General features: G+C 44.1%; 1 protein-coding gene across 2 annotated transcripts in view; it reads left to right on the forward strand.

Annotated features, from left to right (window-relative positions):
• Window positions 1–10,673: 10,673 nt before the first annotated feature.
• cand1 (cullin associated and neddylation dissociated 1) overlaps window positions 10,674–19,155 on the forward strand; it is a 49,076-nt gene continuing 40,594 nt past the window's right edge. Inside the window, exons 1-2 of one of the 2 annotated variants that reach the window (XM_033038263.1) lie at window positions 10,674–10,988; window positions 15,541–15,684. In XM_033038263.1, coding sequence (XP_032894154.1) covers window positions 10,921–10,988; window positions 15,541–15,684 — 212 coding nt within the window. In that variant the 5' untranslated portion in view covers window positions 10,674–10,920. The remainder of the gene's footprint in view (window positions 10,989–15,540; window positions 15,685–19,155) is intronic. The other variant, XM_033038264.1, reaches the window with a different exon arrangement.

The following is a 19,155-nucleotide window of genomic DNA, read 5'->3' on the forward strand; positions in this document are numbered from 1 at the left end:
GCAGCAGCATCTATGGAGCGAAGGAAATAGGCGACGTTTCGGGCCGAAACCCTTCTTCAGACTGATGGGGGGTGGGGAAAGAAAGAAGGAAAAGGGGAGGAGGAGGAGGAGCCCGAGGGCGGGCGGATGGGAGGGTGGGAGGAGACAGCTAGAGGGTTAAGGAAGGGGAGGAGACAGCACGGGCTAGCCAAATTGGGAGAATTCAATGTTAATGCCATAAGGACGCAAGGACCCCAGACGGAATATGAGGTGCTGTTCCTCCAATTTCCGCTGTTGCTCACTCTGGCAATGGAGGAGACCCAGGACAGAGAGGTCGGATTGGGAATGGGAGGGGGAGTTGAAGTGCTGAGCCACCGGGAGGTCAGGTAGGTTATTGCGGACTGAGCGGAGGTGTTCGGCGAAACGATCGCCCAACCTACGCTTGGTCTCACCGATGTAAATCAGCTGACATCTAGAGCAGCGGATGCAGTAGATGAGGTTGGAGGAGATACAGGTGAACCTTTGTCGCACCTGGAACGACTGCTTGGGACCTTGAATGGAGTCGAGGGGGGAGGCGAAGAGACAGGTGTTGCATTTCTTGCGGTTGTGCCCGGGGAGGGGGTGGTGCGGGAGGGAAGGGAAGAATTGACGAGGGAGTTGCGGTGGGAGCGGTCTTTGCGGAAGGCAGACATGGGGGGAGATGGGAAGATGTGGCGAGTGGTGGGGTCACGTTGGAGGTGGCGGAAATGGCGGAGGATTATGTGTTGTATTTGCCGGCTGGTGGGGTGAAAGGTGAGGACCAGAGGGACTCTGCCCTTGTTGCGTGTGCGGGGATGGGGAGAGAGAGCAGTGTTACGGGGTATGGATGAGACCCTGGTGTGAGCCTCATCTATGGTGGCGGAGGGGAATCCCCGTTCCCTGAAGAACGAGGACATTTCCGATGCCCTGGTATGAAATGTCTCATCCTGGGAACAGATGCGGCGTAGGCGGAGGAATTGGGAGTAGGGGATAGAGTCTTTACAGGGGGCAGGGTGGGAAGACGTGTAGTCCAGATGGCGGAGGAATTGGGAGTAGGGGATGGAGTCAAAGGCCTTACTGAAGTCCATATATACAACATCCACTGCTTTACCCTCATCAATTTCCCGAGTAACCTCTTCAAAAAATTCAAGATTAGTCAAACATGACCTTCCAGGCACAAATCCATGTTGACTGTTCCTAATCAGACCCTGTTTATCCAGATGCTTATATATATTATCTCTAAGTATCCTTTCCATTAATTTGCCCGCCACTGACGTCAAACTAACAGGTCTATAATTGCTAGGTTTACTCTTAGACCCCTTTTTAAACAATGGAACAACATGCGCAGTACGCTAATCCTCCGGCACTATTCCCGTTTCTAATGACATTTGAAATATTTCTGTCATAGCCCCTGCTATTTCTACACTAACTTCCCTCAATGTCCTAGGGAATACCCTGTCCGGACCTGGAGACTTATCCACTTTTATATTTCTCAAAAGTGTCAGTACTTCCTCTTCTTTGAATCTCATAGTTTCCATAGCTACTCTACTTGTTTCCCTTACCTCACATAATTCAATATCCTTCTCCTTGGTGAATACCGAAGAAAAGAAATTGTTCAATATCTCCCGCATCTCTTTTGGCTGCAGATAGCTGTCCACTCTGACTCTCTAATGGACCAATTTTATCCCTCGTTATCCTTTTGCTATTAATATAGCTGTAGAAACCCTTTGGATTTACTTTCACCTTACTTGCCAAAGCAACCTCATATCTTCTTTTAGCTTTTCTAATTTATTTCTTAAGATTCTTTTTACATTCTTTATACTCCTCAAGCACCTCATTTACTCCATGCTGCCTATAATTATTGTAGATCTCCCTCTTTTTCCAAACCAAGTGTCCAATTTCCCTTGAAAACCATGGCTCTTTCCAATTTTTACTATTTCCTTTCAACCGAACAGGGACATAAAGATTCTGTATTCTTAAAATTTCACCTTTAAATGTACTCCATTTCTCTTCCACATCTTTCCCATAAAACAAACTGTCCCAATTTACTCCTTTTAAATCCTTTCGCATCTCCTCAAAGTTAGCCTTTCTCCAATCAAAAATCTCAACCCTAGGTCCCGTTCTGACCCTCTCCATAATTATATTGAAACTAATGGTATTGTGATCACTGGTCCCGAACTGTTCCCCAACGCATACCTCTGCCACCTGACCCGTTTCATTTCCTAACAGGAGGTCCAGCACCGCCCCTTCTCTAGTAGGTACTTCTATGTATTGCTGCAAAAAACTATCCTGCACACATTTTACAAACTCCAACCCATCCAGCCCATTTACAGAATGTGTTTCCCAGTCTATGTGTGGAAAATTGAAATCTCCCACAATCACTACCTTGTGCTTACTACTAATATCTGCAATCTCCTTACATATTTGCTCTTCCAATTCTCGCTCCCCATTTGGCGGTCTATAATACACCCCTATAAGTGTTGCTACCCCTTTCCCAACTAGACCACTGAAAAGAATTGTGGGATGATCCTATGCTTCAAAATTTCTTCACCCGTGGGGTAATACATTTTGAGAAACAAGGAACTGTAGTGGCTGGTTTACAAAGGAACATAAAGTGCTAGTGTAATTCAGCAGATCCAGCAGATCTTTGGGGAATATGGATAGGTAACGTTTCAGATTGGGACCCTTCTTCAGACTGATTGCTGTGCAGGGATTTGTCTACCAAAGTGGCTGTGGTGGCTCAGTCACAAGAATATATTTAAGATAGAGCAATATATTTTGTGTTAACATAGGAATCATGGGATACAGGGATTATGCAAAGAACTAAAAGATCAATCAATGTTTAAGAAAGAACTGCAGATGCTGGAAAATCAAAGGTAGACAAAAATGCTGGAGAAACTCAGCGGGTGAGGCAGCATCTATGGAGCTGAAGAAGGGTCTCAACCCGAAACGTCACCTTATCCTTCGCACCATAGATGCTGCCTCACCTGCTTAGTTTCTCCAGCATTTTTGTCTACCAAAAGATCAATCAAGGTCTTAGTAAATGGTATGCAGAGACGAGGCAAATGGCATATTCCCATTTCTTATGTTCTTAATATAAAATTACATTGCAGATCATATTATTCATTATGCCGATGTTATGTCACCATTACATTTTCCTTATTCACAATTTACTCTTGTCATTGTTTTAAGTGAGCCCACAGTTACCTTTGTGATTATTTTATACAGTGTAGAAACTCTGACAATTTCATTATACCCCTTGTCTATTCTCGTTGAAAGACTTTTCCATCGTGAGAGCCCTCATGTGGTATAGTTGGCGAAGCTGCTGCCTCATAGCTCTAGCGATGTGCAATGAAGACTGACCTCTGGTACTGTCTGTGTGAAGTTTGAACATCTCCTGGTTTTGTGTTTCTTTCCTGTAGGTGCTTTGGAGTTCCCCTGAAAATTGCTCTTGTGTTTTAATGAGTGGTAGAATTGTTGGTGAATAAAATGCAGTTAGTGAAGAACTAGTGTAAATGAATGTTTGATGGTTGAGCAAGGGCCTGAATGACTCTGAGATGAGAGGTTTGGAGGGACATGGGCCAAAAGTGGCCAAAAGGGACTAACTTAGATGAGGCATCTTAGTTAACATGAATGAGTTGGGATGGAAAGCCTGTATGACATTATGACTATAAAATAATTACAACACCTCAGGCTCGAATGCACTGCCACCAGTTTTCATCTATCTTACTAAAAGACTGATCTTGACCAATTCCTGTTGTTCTGTATATTGATTTTAGAAAAAACGCTGCTACTTATGGCTGTGATTTTTGGTCATCTTACTCAGAGTCCCCCTCAGCTGCGCAGGACAAGAGGATTTTTCCCATCGATGAAAAATAAAAGAGTTATTAGTGTTTAAAAAATGTTGAGATTCTCTCTCCTGAAGGTCATGCCCCTTCCGGAGGGACTATAAAACCCGGAAGTGTTGAGTGCCTCAGTCAGTCCCTGAAAGATGGGGGAGCGGGGATCATGTCTCTCAGTCTGAGCTATGAATAACACTGAACACATGGCTACTAACCTGTGAGTGCCCTTAATGTGGTTTGAAAATGCTTGCTAAAAGTTTTTTTGGTTTGAAAATGCTTGCTAAAAGTGTTTTTTGGTTTGATAATGCATGCTTAAAATGTGTTTTGGTTTGAGAATGCTAAAGTTGCCTTGACTAATTGAAAAGTTGGTTTGAGAATGCTAAATTTTCCTTGCCTAATTAAAGCTGCCTTGCCTAATTAAAGTTGCCTTGCCAAATACACCAGGTTTGTTTTGAAAATGCGTCTTTTAACTGTTAACTATTGAAAAGTGTGCAACAGTTTTTGGAAGGAAAAACCGTGAATAAATAGATAGATAGATAGAATTTATTTGCCACACAACCAGGGTCGGTGGAATTTGGGTTGTCAGCAGCAGTACAATAATAAAGAACACACAGCCATAATAAAAATGTAACACAAACATCCACCACAGCATTCATCACTGTGGTGGAAGGCACAAAATTTGGCCAGTCCTCCTCCATTTCCCCCCCGTGGACAGGACCAGAGTCCAGAGTCAGTCCAGGATCGGCTCTTCCTCACCGGAGACCGCGGCTTTAAGTTGGTGTAGGCCGCAGGCCGGCGGTCGAGATTTAAAGTCTCCGCCGCAGCCAGAAGCACCGTAGACTGCAGGGCCGGCGGTCGAAGCTCCCCTCCAGGGGTGATGATAAGTTCACGCCAGGCCCGCGGTAGAAGTTGGCCGCGGACTGGCAGTGGTGGCTTCTTCTTCCCCCCCCCCGGGTCCCCCACGAGGGATCCCGGGCTGTAGACGCCGCACCAGCTGGAACTCTGCAGACTGCCGCTTCAGGCTTGCGAAACCGAGCGCTCCCCTCCGGCAAGCCCCAGCGAGGGCTCACCCGCTCCACGCCGAGAGTCCACGCTGCGCCCGCCGCTGAAGTCCCGGGCGCGTCTCCGTGGAAAGGCTGCACCGATCCTTGATGTTAGGCCACGGGGGAGGCGACCTGGAAAAAGTCGCCTCTCCGTGGAGGAGGCGACCAAAGCGGTTTCCCCCTTACCCCCCCCCACACAAGACACACCGAGGAACATCAAAAACATACTTTAAAACATACTAAAAAACTTAAAAAAGTTGAAAAAACGAACGCGCTGCTGACATGGCTGCTGCCAGAGCAACGGCCCCTACTGAGGAATAATGTTTTATTAGATCAGGACTGTGTTTAATGCAAAATTGCCGCTCATTCCGTGACTTCTGCTTAGTGGAGAGGTGGTGCTGAGTGCGTCATTTCCGCTTAGTGGAGAGGTGGCGCTGAGTGCGGAAGGCCTAAAGTGAAGATGCCACCCTGAACCGTTTGAGAGCTTACTGCCATGTATATGGTGAGTTTGTTTGTAGAAAGTTATTTAAAGCACGTTTTGATGTATTAGCAGCTGTAGAGGAGTAAAAATGGCTTTATACATTTGAATCATTCAGTTTAGACACAACTGTGTTTGTATTTTCAAACTTCTTACATAGAGTTTATGGTTAGTAACAGGATTCAGTATGCTTACCACGTTCTGAAGTTACTTGGCGTGTGTGTGCGTGTGTGTGTGAGAGAGAGTCTGTGTGTGTGGGAGTCTGTGTGTGAGAGTGTGTTTGTGTGAGGTGGAGGGTGTGTGTGATTAACAAATAGTACAAATAATAGTATTTCGTAGTTCAGAGCTTATTCGTTATGTTTAATAGCCTGATGGCTATCAGGAAGAAGCTGTTCCTCAATGTGGATGTCACAATTTTCAGTTTACAAAAGTCGGACGTGACTCCAGAGGTCGGGCATAAGTCAGTGAGTCACAAGCCATGAGTGACTGCACTGCCAGCCCACCAGCCATGAGTAAGTGAGGTGCCAGCCCACCAGCCGTGAGTGACTGGACTGTCATCCCACCGGCCATGACTCACTGAACTGAGAGAGAGAGACACACACACACACACACACACACACACACACACACACACACACACACACACACACACACACACACACACACACACACACACACACACACACACACACACACACACACACACACACACACACACACACACACACACACACACACACCTGTTTCAGGCAGAATTTCTGGCAGTTTCTCAGCTGCCAGGTCTGAGTGACTGTACTGCCAGGCGTCAGTGACTGAGCTGCCAGCCCAAGAATCCATTCGGCCCACAATGTCCATACTAGCCCTCTGGAAACCAGTCCCATCAGCCCACAACACCCATACTAGCGCTACAGAAAGCCCCCCCCCACCCCCCACCCCCACCACACTGGCCAGCAATTTTGGAATTGGTGGAAAGGTGGATTATTGCATTGGGTGACCAGCCCTCCAGTGTGATGCTGGGACCCAACGGGTCCCACTTAGTCTAGTCTTATTTATAATCTGATTTGCAGCTTAACAGAAATGGGTGCAAAAGGCAACAAGGTAGTTGGATCAATGTGGATGGCTGCCGTGTGTCCTCATTTTATATGGATCTCTACTCCTACTGTTGAAGCAAGAGTTCAGTCCCAATGGTGGTTCAAATTGGGCACATATGAGGCTAGGAAATCTGGTGTCATTTCTTAGCTTGACAATAGACAATTGGTGCAGGAGTAGGCCATTCGGCCCTTCGAGCTAGCACCGCCATTCAATGTGATCATGGCTGATCATCCCCAATCAGTACCCCGTTTCTGCCTTCTCCCCATATCCCCTGACTCCACTATTTTTAAAGAGCCCTATCTAGCTCTCTCTTGAAAGCATCCAGAGAACCTGCCTCCGCCGCCCTCTGAGGCAGAGAATTCCACAGACTCACCACTCTCTGTGAGAAAAAGTGTTTCCTCGCCTCCGTTTTAAATGGCTTACTCCTTATTCTTAAACTGTGGCCCCTGGTTCTGGACTCCCTCAACATCGGGAACACGTTTCTTGTCTCTAGCATGTCCAAACCCTTAACAATCTTATATGTCTCAATGAGATTCCCTCTCATCCTTCGAAACTCCAGAGTGTACAAGCCCAGCTGCTCCATTCTCTCAGCAAATGAAAGTCCCGCCATCCCGGGAATTAACCTTGTAAACTTACGCTGCACTCCCTCAATAGCAAGAATGTCCTTCCTCAAATTAGGGACCAAAACTGCACACAATACTCCAGGTGTGGTCTCACTAGGGCTCTGTACAACTGCAGAAGGACCTCTTTGCTCCTAAATTAGATTCCTCGTTATAAAGGCCAACATGCCATTTGCTTTCTTCACTGCCTGCTGCATGCTTACTTTCATAGACTGATGTACAAGGACCCCCCCAGATCCCGTTGTACTTCCCCTTTTCCCAACTTGACACCATTTAGATAGTAATCTGCCTTCCTGTTTTTGCTACAAAAGTGGCAACCAAAGGAGTTTTTATCTTGAAATTCCTCTTCCTCACTGTCAAATATCAGTGAATATGAAGCAAACAAAGAATTGCTTAAGAAGAACTCAGCAGTTCAGGCAGCATCTGTGAAGGGAAATGGACAGTTGATGCTTTGGGTCAAGGCTCTTCATATGGACAGAGTACAGGGGACAAAACCGTATAAAGAAGCAGGGGAGAGGTGCGATGTGAAAACTAGCAAGTGCTAGATGGATACAGGTGAGGAGCATTTGACTGGCAGATAACATTCAGGTGAGGAAGGGAAGGGTGAAGCTGGCAACAGAGACTGGGAGGTGAGAAGTGGAGAACAAATGGCTGCAGATTCTGAAATTCGAGAAGCTAAAGAGTGGGAACATGAGGAAGGAGAATGGAGGGGTGCTTATTCAGTAAGAAGTGATCCAATGAGAAGAGCACGAGGGTGATGGACAAATACATGTGCAGGTAGGAGTAAGAAATAGGATGAATGGATTGGGGGTTATTGTAGGAAGAAGGGGGTGTATGGGAGATCAAGTGTCGCGAGGAGAAAGGGACAGCGGACATATGGATTACCTCATAATGGAGAGTTCAATGTTAATACTGTTGGCCAAGACATTTCTTATTGTCCTGAGGAATTCATAGCATGGGCATAGAGGATTCTTAAGGCATTTGTTTCATATTCTGCACCCGAACATTTTAAAATTAATTAATTTACTGGTGTTCAAAGTTGTTTATTTCTGATGTTAATGCACCCCCCCTTCCAAAATCCCCAGCAGGTCTTCAAATTCCATGTTGAGGAACAACATACTCGGGCAGTTTGTTATTTTTGAACTTCTGTTACACTCATTGGTAATTCTGCATCATAGCTGCACAAAATTTGACTGATGTGGATACTTTCAGGGCGGTATGGTGGTGCAGTGAGTCAAGCTGTTGTCACAGCTCCAGCAAGCCAGGTTTAAGGCTGACCTTCCATGCTGTGCATGCTATTTGCACAATCTCCCTGTAACCATTTTGATCCCTGATGTTTCTGATGCCGTTTATCAACAATATCAGAAGAATAGACAATAGGTGCAGGAGTAGGCCATTCGGCCCTTCGAGCCTGCACCACCATTCAATGTGATCATGGCTGATCATCCACAATTAGTACCCCCATTCCTGCGTTCTCCCCATATTCCCTGACTCCACTATCTTTAAGAGCCCTATCAAGCTCTCTCTTGAAAGTATCCAGAGAACCGGCCTCCACCGCCCTCTGAGGCAGAGAATTCCACAGAACCTGCATTTGTATTGTGTTTTTCAAAACTTTAATGGCTCAAGGTTTTACAGCCATTGAGAACTTCTGAAATGTCATCACTGTGGTAAAGTAGAAAATGTAAAAGCCAATTTGTGCTTCTTGAGTAAGAGGTCTGAAGAAGGGTCTCGACCTGAAACATCACCCTTCCCTTCTCTCCACAGATTATGCCTGTCCTGCTGAGTTACTCCAGCGTTTTGTGTCTATCTTGTGCTTCTTGAGGTTTTCCAAACAGCAAAAAACGTATCATAAACATTAAATTAGATACTGATGTTTCCTTACTGTACTTCAAAGTCATACAAAAGAATCTTTTATATTCACATAGAGGACTGACAACTCCCTGATTTATGCTTCATCTGAAAGACTGATAAGGAACATTATATGCTCTGCAGTCAGCTTTTCCAGTTAAGAATTCTGCCTTCTCTATTCATATGTTTTGACAGAAAATTGACTGAGTAAAAAATAAATAAATAAGGGATACTTTAGGATAAAAACCAGTATAAAATGTGGATAGACACAAAATGCTTGAGTAACTCAGCAGGGCAGGCAGCACCTCGGGATAGAAGGAATGGGAGACGTTTTGGGTCTGCCGCAAGTAAGAATTTTATTGTTCTGGTCTCAGTACTAAAGGTGGCATGATATTCTACAAAGGGGGGAAGAGAATGCAAGTTTAGATAAAGACATTTAAGCCATTTGATAACTGCTGCAAAGGAAATTTAAACAATCGCAAAATGCTGTCACGTTATTTTCACAAAAGCTATATTGAAGGACTACTGTAGCACATTGGGTTTTATTGTGGAACAGCACAGCATCATAGAAATATAAACTATAAAGTCTGTCAGACTACAAAGTCTGTGCTGGAGTAACTCAGCGGGTCAGACAGCACCTCAGGAGAAAGTGGATAAGTGACGTTTCAAGTTGGGACCCTTCTTCAGACTGATGGAGGGGGGGGGGGGGGGCAAGTTGGAAGAGAAGGGGGGCAGAACAAAGGCTGACAAGTGAGGAGGGTATTTGATGGGCAGATAGTTGGACAAATGGTCAGAGACGAAAAGACAGAAGGTGAACCTTGCGAAATGAAAAACCTAGAGAAATTACACTGGCTCCTCGAATAAAGGCTTTTGAGAGAAACATTGAGTGCAAAGGGAAAATGTTGGTAGGAGCAAAGGATATAATTGCAGCAATTCCTTCTCAATTGGTCAATCATCTTACAAGCATTCCATTGATCAGAGTATTGGGGGACAAACATGATGCAAATGTGTGCTCCTCCAGTCGTTTTAGTTTTCCCTCTCTTGGCTCCAGTATGTGTGGATTATTGTGCCTCTATTTCTTTCTTGCTGGATGCTGCCTGACAATCTGATTTTAATTGCAGCATCCAACTTCCTTCATGGTTAGTTACGATGAGCCTGAGCTGAAACGTGTAACTGGGTCTATTTGCCTCCGATGCTGCAACACGCAAGGTTTTTTAATTGTAGATAAGACACAAGAGTGTTGGAGCAATTCAGCCGTTCATACCGAAGATAAACACCAAATGCTGGAGTAACTCAGCGGGACAGGCAGCATCTCTGGAGAAAAGGAATGGGTGACGTTTCAGGTCGAGACACTTCTTCAGACTGGCCCGAAACGTCACCCGTCCCCATCCAGAGATGCTGCCTGGCCCGCCGAGTTACTCCAGCATTTGGTGTTTATCTTCGGTATGAACCAACATATGCAGTTCCTTCCTACACTGTAAGATTTTCATTGTACCTATACCTCACCGTACTTGTGCAAAATAAACTCGATTGAACTGTTTCTCTTTCCACAAATGCTGTCTCACCTGCTGGGGTTTTCCACCGAATGTATTGTTTTATTTGGTATTTCCAGCATCTACCTTTCATTTGACGACTTGTTCTCTTCACCTCAGTGCACAGACGGCGCCGCCTCCTCCGCAAACATCGGCGCCGCCCGCGATCCGCGCGAGCGATTGAAAGCCGTTGACGGCCACAGTGCGCAGGCGTAGAGGGCGAGGGGAGTAGGCGCGGTGAACTGTGACCCGCGCCGAGCTGGTGCTGGTGCTGCTGTTGCGGTGACGCGCGGGCGGGCGGGCGGCCTCGCAGCTGTGGAAGGCGCTGAGCGCTCCGCCGACCGCACCGTGGCCTCACGGCTGCGTCGCATTCCTCACTCCCCCGCCGCCCGTGAAACCGGACAGCCGGGGACCGGGACGGAAGGAAGCGTGAGGGTGGCGGCGAGGCACGGGAGCGAAGGCCGCAACATGGCGAGCGCCTCCTACCACATTTCCAACCTGCTGGAGAAGATGACGTCCAGCGACAAGGACTTCAGGTGACGGCCCGGGGACGCAGTAGGGCTTTGTCTCGTTGTCATTGACGCTTGGGTGGATGCCGCCGGGCTTGTTCGCTGACCGTTTAAATAGTGGGGATCACAATCTCCTTCCCCGCCCACTGCCCATCCCTCCTTCCCAGCCTTACCCTCGCTTTCCCCACCTCGGGGTAGAAGTAACGGCCAGCAGGTGTAGCGACTTCCACCGCGGCTTGTATGGTCCCTCGGTCGCCGCTTTTCCTCAGCTGTTGGGCAGTGCATTGACGCCGACCTTTCAGCCTGCTTTATGAATGACAAACTCCCGAGTTTAGGAGTTGGACCAGTGATACATACTGCCCCAAATAAAAATAAATAAAAGCAACATTGCTGAAAATACTCAGTAGGGCATTAATTTGAAAGATTTTCAAGTGGATTATATTTCTTAAGGATTTGGAATAGTTTGAGATTTCATTTTAAAGTGTAGAAGGGAAATGTATATAATAGAATTGAAGATGGGAGATATTGAAAGGGGGAACCCTATGAGTGTAGAATATGTCAATATAAAATGATCAGAAATTGCCAACATATTGGGAGAAATGCAGAAATCTACAAGCACTCAATGTTCTATATCTGAAAAATGTTAAATATAATATTAATTTGGAAAGACAAATGTGCCAAATAATAAAACTCACGCTTCTTGAGTTTATTTTGAACTTCATTGCAATAGTTTGTTAGTGAAAGAATGGAAGATAAATACAAGTGACAGAGAAAATTGAAATGACAAAAAACCAAAGGTTTGAGATCAAGCCTGCAGAATTAATGAAGTACTACAAAGCTGACCTGTCTATTTGGTGTTCCCAGGTAGAGACCAGTGTTTTCAACAGCCAATGGGGTTGTCTGAATTGGAAATATAAGTAAATCACTACTCCATGTCGAAAGCTTGTTTGGGATCTGGACAATTTGTAGGTGGATTTTGAAGTAATGCATTTTGGTAATTAGAATAAAGGCACAGATTATTTTTTAAATGGAGAGAGAATCCAGAAATCGGATGTGCAAAAGGACTTGGGAGTGCTGGTGCAGGACTTCCAAAAAGTTAATTTGCAAGTCGAATCGGTAGTAAAGAAGGTAAATTCAATGCTAGCATTTATATCAAGAGAACTGGAAAACTAAAAACAGAGAATACTGCGGCTCTATAAGGCCACATTTGGAGTACGGTGAGCAAATCTGGGCCCCATATCTGAGGAAGGATGTGCTGGCTCTGGAGAGGGTCCAGAGGAGGTTTACAAGAATGATTCCAGGAATGAGTGGGTTAGCATATGATGAGCGTTTGACAGCACTGAGCCTGTACTCACTGGAGTTTAGCAGGTTGAGGGTGGAACCTCATTGAAACCTACAGAATAATGAAAGGCATAGATAGATAGGGTGGATGTGGAAAGGATGTTTCCACTGGTGGAAGTGTCTAGGACCAGAGGTCATAGCCTCAGAATTAAAGGGCACTCTTAGAAAGGAGGTGAGGAAGAACATCTTTAGTCCGAGGATAGTTAATCTGTTGAACTCTTTGCCGCAGAGGATTGTGGAGGCCAAGTCAGTGGATATTTTTATGGCAGAGATAGACAAATTCTTGATTAGAACAGGTGTCAAGGGTTAGGGGGAGAAGGCAGGAAAATGGGATTAGGAGGCAGCCGCAATTGAATGGCGATAGGCCGAATGACCTAATTCTACTCCTATGACTTGTGAACTTGGAGATGAATGGGCAGATATTTACATTTCTAATTGCAAAGGAAAGTACAGGAGGAAAATTCATCCATTCATTCATCATCGTTGAAAACATTAACGACGCAGTGGTGCTGGTTTCCAATGGGAACGGTGACGGACGCACCACACATCTATGTCCTCCAGTTCCTGCAGACTTCCGCCGCTGGAAGTATAGGATTTTGGTGTGTGCTTTATCATCATTCCTTACAATGCTATGCATGGATGGAAATCACTTTTAAAACATGGGGGGTACGCAATGCGGCCTCACATTTAGGACGGGTCGGCAACACAGGATCTCCCCCTATGCGCGACAGTGATCGCAACTTGTACTGAAGTGTGGATGGCCGTTGGCTCGCTAGAAGCTCATCCGCCCTTTGAGAGGAAAAAGATTGACGATTGATGGAAAAATTAACTGCAGGAGGCCAGAAGGAACAGTTTATTTGGAATGCTAAATGGGGCATCTGAAGGCAGAATGCATCTGGTGGTCACTTCATATTGGAGATGTCCAAAATTGTGGCTGAAGTCTTTTAAATGTGATTAATGTTGGGGTGAAAAGTGAAGATCATTCCATGTTCGATGCTACGTCACTGATGCTTTAAAGATCAATCATGCACTAGGAGGAAAGCTTTGAATAATGTCCTTTTTGGTTGACTTGCCATGTCATTGTATTTTGCATATCCTCCCAGTTTTATCTTCCAGAGAATCTGTGTACCTTTCCACTGCTGGGAAAATTGTACCACTGTGAATTAAGTTGCAAGTACATCCAGTCTATATGATTTGTGGACAGTTGTGATTCCTGGTGTGTCATTATCCAAAACTATATCTATCTGAAGTATCTTAAATTTGGGGGTGTTGAGATCAATTTTGGTGTTGTTGCAGTAGTCCTGAATCAACAAAGGAGCATAGAAATTAAGAGGTTGGTCTTTGAAAAAGAATGTATACTTTGATATAGACACCAACTGCCCTGGCAGCAGTGTTTTACTTTTCTTGCATAAAGGGCCTGTCCCACCAGCATGCGACTGCATGCGGCGAGCGCGACCTAACGTGGTCGCTTGAGCCATACGGCCTCGCGGGGCCGGTCCCACTTCGATTGCCGGAGCCGTATGGAGTTGTGCGGGGCTGGTCCCGACATTGCTCCGAAAAACTGACATTGTCCAAAAATTCCGCGCGGCAACGGCCTGTCGGCCCGCAGCCGCATTGAGGCTGTACGCAGCGCCTCGACGGGCGTAGGCAGCGTCTCGACGCCATGCGCAGCGTCTTGACGGTGTACGCCTAGACGTCACCGCCCGACGCCGTGCGACGTCCAAATTCAGTCAGCCCGCCTCCTGCCCAGCTGATTGGTGAGTGTGATGTCGGGACCAGCCCTGCACAACTACAGACGGCTCCGCAGTTGGAAGTGGGACCGGCCCCGCGAGGCCGTACGCCTCAAGCCACCACGTTTGGTCGCGCTAGACGCATGCAATCGCATGCTGGTGGGACAGGCCCTTTACCAATCTGAAAGTTGTCACAACTATAGGACCCCAGAACTGGTGTTGAACTGCCAAAAACAATAACTGGTGAGAGGAAAGGGGAAGTCGAAGCAGAAGTGCTTGCTTTATTTATTATAGAATCTGCAGCGCGTGCTTTATTTTGATGATAAAAAACAACAAAATCTTATTCATTGTATTTTGGGAGTTTGACTAAGGCAAGAAAAATGGTGCAAATGGTCCAGAATTGGAATAACCAAAATTAAAATTCCATGCTAAGTTTATGGAATTTATACATTTATAAAACCAAGTATTTCTGTCAAATCTTTCAATCAGTTGAAATTGTGTCCAGATCTGATGTTACACTGTGGTATGGATCAATGGACTGCTTAAAGGGGAATAGGTGAGGTCAAGTTATGGGCTGAAAATTAAGCAGCGAGATTCATTTATTTTGCTTTTCAGAATAGATTTAAGAGGTGTTAACATTACTTGAGTTTCAGTAGATTAGACAGATGGAAACCGGAGGAAACTGTTGTGAGGTAATTAATACCAAGCAGACATTGAAAGGTGAGAAATATTTTCATACAATGTTGTAATGCAGGTAGATTTGCTATAATACAGTAGTTGTATTCCCAAGACACCTTATAGAAAATTGTGTTATAAAGACATGTGTGTCAATGGGAGAAAGGGTTTTTCCTGCAGTATTTTCAAAAATATCTCTTTTTTAATAACTAGTATTTTTGTTAACAGCAAGCTTAGAAAAACTGAAGACAATGTTTAATGGAATATTGTTGCCCAGTGTCAATAGAAGTGATTGCTGGTCAATTCGCAGTGACCACCCATGGTTAAAGTTGTAGCTTGTGTTCTGAAGAGATGATGGGGTCTGCTCACTGCCAGGAGATTATATGGAACCAGGATAGCCCCCCCCCCAAATTAGTTTAATCTTCCCTAATTTGAATTTGGTCCAAAAGATAACAAAGGAAGATCATGGAAGAAAACTTGGTTCACTTGGGTTGCTAGATTAAATTACTGCATTGATAATATTGAAGACTGAGCTGCATAAGAATTATCCCTCTGTTTTTTCTTATTTTTGTCTATTTGACGTTGATTGCCATGAGATTGTAAAAGGTTAATGTTAGGGTTATTCCTTTCATTTCAAATTTATTCCTTCTAAATATTAAAGTAGCTAAAACACAATATCAGTAATTTTGTTTTAAGGTCATACTGCTGCATGATCAAAAATGAACAATGTTTAAATGTTGCATGGAATTTGTAGTTGCTTACTGTAACTGGAAAGGAAACGTGCAGTCAATAATAGAAAACTTGTAACAGAGTTGTATTTTGTATATTTTTAGATTCATGGCAACCAATGATTTGATGACAGAATTGCAAAAAGATTCAATCAAATTGGATGACGACAGTGAACGAAAAGTGGTTAAAATGATCTTGAAGTTGCTGGAAGACAAGAATGGTGAAGTACAGAACCTTGCTGTTAAATGGTAAAATAATATACTCCGTTTAAAGAAACGAGTTGCTCTAGTCAACATATTGTAATTGCTGGAATAATAAATGATTTGGTAATATTTTCCATGAAACTCTGCAATACCCCACGCCATTATGATTGGATGTTGTCTGCTGTTAGATGAGATTATATCCTTGTCTAGAATTGCTCTCCTCAGTCCAAACAAATTTCTAACATGAGCATTGTTTACTTGTTGGAGTTAAGTTCTGCAGCTTTTTCTTTCTTGGTCTGCAAATTGGTATTGGGTACTATTGATGTGGTGATCACTGAAAATGATTAATTCTTGATTTTTGGCTCCACTCAATTGAGATGTTTGCATTTGGAACCAAGTTGGTGTGGCCTGAGATTGCTTTCAGTATCTGTAAATAGCAAATAAATGAGCACAGAAGAAGACATATACTTCCTGACCTATCAGTGGGTATATTATTCAGCACTATTATTCATATATGTTGTTGTAATTAATTTATTAGCCAAGTATGTAAAAACATACAAGGAATTTGATTTATCACACAGCCATACCAAAAAAAGCAACAAGACACACAACTACCTAAAAGTTAACATAAACATTCACCACAGCGGCTCCCCCACATTCCTCACTGTGATGGAAGGCAATGTCATATTTTCCTTCGTCCTTATTCTCCCGTGGACGAGGCAGTTGTACCATCCGCATTCGAGGCGATCGAAGCTCCCGCAGCCGGCGATCGAAGCTCCCGCGTCGGGGCGGTCGAAGGTCCTGCGGCTTGGAGCTCCCGAAGTCGGTCCCTAAACGAAGGGATCGCAAGCTCCACGATGTTAAGTCCGCAGGCTCCCGTGTTTGGAGCTCCCAAAGTCGATCCCAAGAAAGAGGCCGCCAGCTCCACGATGTTAGGCTGCAACGCGGACGGAGATACGATACGTGAAAAATGGCAACTCCATTGAGGAAAGGGATTTTTTTTTTAAGTTTCCCCCACCCCCCCTCCCACATCCACATAATACAAAACTAAAGATACACTGAAGCATACATTTAACAACAGACTAAAAACAACAAGAAGAAAAAAGGACGAGACAGACTGTTGGCGAGCCTGCCATCGCACGGCGTCACCTGCTGCTTGTCCCACATAATGCTGAGACAGTTGCTTCCTGATAAGACTGGCTCCGAAACATCACAGAATTACAACTGGATGATTCCTCCATGATATTGGAAGTTATAACCTTTAGGATCTCTAATATTATTGAAAGGATCAAAAACTAAATAATTGACTATTATTTAACTTTCTTAATGAATTAATTTGTCTAAAATATGAACTTTTCTATATTGTGTCCGGCACTTAATGACTTATCAATTCTATCTTCCATCATTTTTGGACATTTGTGACAGTTTCCTTTATATCACATCCCATGTTATTTGCTGCTTTTATTGGATACACATTATAATTACAGAATATTTGTATCAAGCCACTAATGAATCCTAATTGCATCGTACTTCCTGAGAAATTGAAGATTGATCAACATGATACAAATTTATGTTGCATGGCAAAGTAACCATATACATGTTTTTTTTTGCACAGTGTATTTTAAAATCACTGGCATGAAGCATGATCTAAGTAGAGTCAGTAATGAGATACAAAATGAAGGGGAACAAGTTGATTGAGATTAATTGCTACTACAAAGAACCAGTTAGGGCTACGTAGGTTTCTTTTGCATCATTCTACAGTTCTAAATGTTGAAAGCACTGCTGTGATCAGTGTGGCAACATAACAACATGGTGTTCTCAGAGGTACAGAAGGCAACAATTATGTAAGTTGCTCGAAAGAAGTATTGTGTTAAAGTTTAGTATCATGGAATAATACAGTGAGAAGGAGGCTATTGATCAGTATACATAATAACTTATTGTATCATAATAATAAGTGGAACAATTATGCTTCCTTATCAAAGTTGTGTTTTGTGGTCTAAAGATACATCATAAACCCTAAACTAAATAATTTAAAAGCAGAATGTATTTTGGTCCCGTTTCTGCTGGCCAGGAATTGTCACTTGTGGTTCCCCCGTTCTCGTCCCCCATTCTAGTACATGTCTAGAGCTGGTGATGTGGCCTGAGAAGCATGTAACCCTTCACAACATCCTCACCCTGCCTTGACTGACAAAACTTGTGGGTACACCTTTGTCAGCTAAAAAACTTGGTGCTATTCAGACATTTAAAATTCTGAAAATTAGATTAATGATCACTATTTTTTGTTAATTTAAGTTAAAAAAAAACAAAAGTGAAGTACAGCTTTATTGGGGGGGGGGGAAAAGGGTTAATTTTCCATATTCATTAAATTGATCCAATTGAAATTAATGAGGTCCCAGAACCTGCACCACACCTAACTGCATGAAATCTTAAATCTGACAGTTAATCCCAGACTTCAGCATTTCACAGCATGTGCTGGGAAGTCAGTTCCAAGTCACTGCTTAGTGCAGTTCAGAACCAGTGACAATAACTTGTGAAATCCAACCCAATATGTTTAGCCTTATAAAATAATTTGAACCAACTTGCCTCCAGGATTTTAGCCTATGCAAGTATAAACTAAGAAACTGCAGATGCTGCTTTACAAAAAAAGACAGTATTAGAGAAACTCAGCAGGTCAGGCAGTATCTCTGGAGAGCGTGGATACTTGACACATCGTGTTGGGTCCCTTCTTCAGACAAATTGTGGTGGGGGGACGTGATAAAGCTGGAATAGAGGAGGGACAAGACAAAGCCTTGCAAGTGGTAGGTAGAGTACTGAGGGGCAGATAGTTGGAAAAGGGCCATACATGAAAAGCCTAAAGATGTGAGGCAAAAGCATAGACATGGTACACATTGTGAAGCCAGAGCAAAGTATATAGGTGGAAGAGGAGAAATGGGTGCAAGTCCAGGTGAAGTGCAGGAAAGGGGGAGAGAAATTGGAGAATTCAATGTTCATACCGTTAGGTTAGAAAACATAGAAAATAGGTGCAGGAGTAGGCCATTCGGTCCTTCGAGCCAGCACCGCCATTCAATATGACCATGGCTGATCATCTAACCTGCTTTTTCCCCATATCCCTTGATTCCGTTAGCCCTAAGAGCTAAATCTAACTCTCTTGAAAACAACCAGTGAATTGGCCTCCACTGCCATCTGTGGCAGAGAATTGCACAGATTCACAACTCTGGGTGAAAAAGTTTTTCCTCATTTCAGTCCTAAATGGCCTACGCCTTATTCATAAACTGTGACCCCTGGTTCTGGACTCCCCCAATATCGGGAACATTTTTCCTGTATCCAGCCTGTCCAATCCCTTAAGAATTTTATATGTTTCTATACGATATACTCTCATCCTTCTAAATTCCAGTGAATACAAGCCCAGTCGATCCATTCTTTCCTCATATGTCAATCCCGCCATCCTGGGAATGAACCTGATGAACCTACGCTGCACTCCCTCAATAGCACGAATGTCCTTCCTCAAATTAGGAG

Source organism: Amblyraja radiata, chromosome 19, assembly GCF_010909765.2.
Source record: "Amblyraja radiata isolate CabotCenter1 chromosome 19, sAmbRad1.1.pri, whole genome shotgun sequence".
NCBI classification, from domain to species: Eukaryota; Metazoa; Chordata; class Chondrichthyes; order Rajiformes; family Rajidae; genus Amblyraja; species Amblyraja radiata.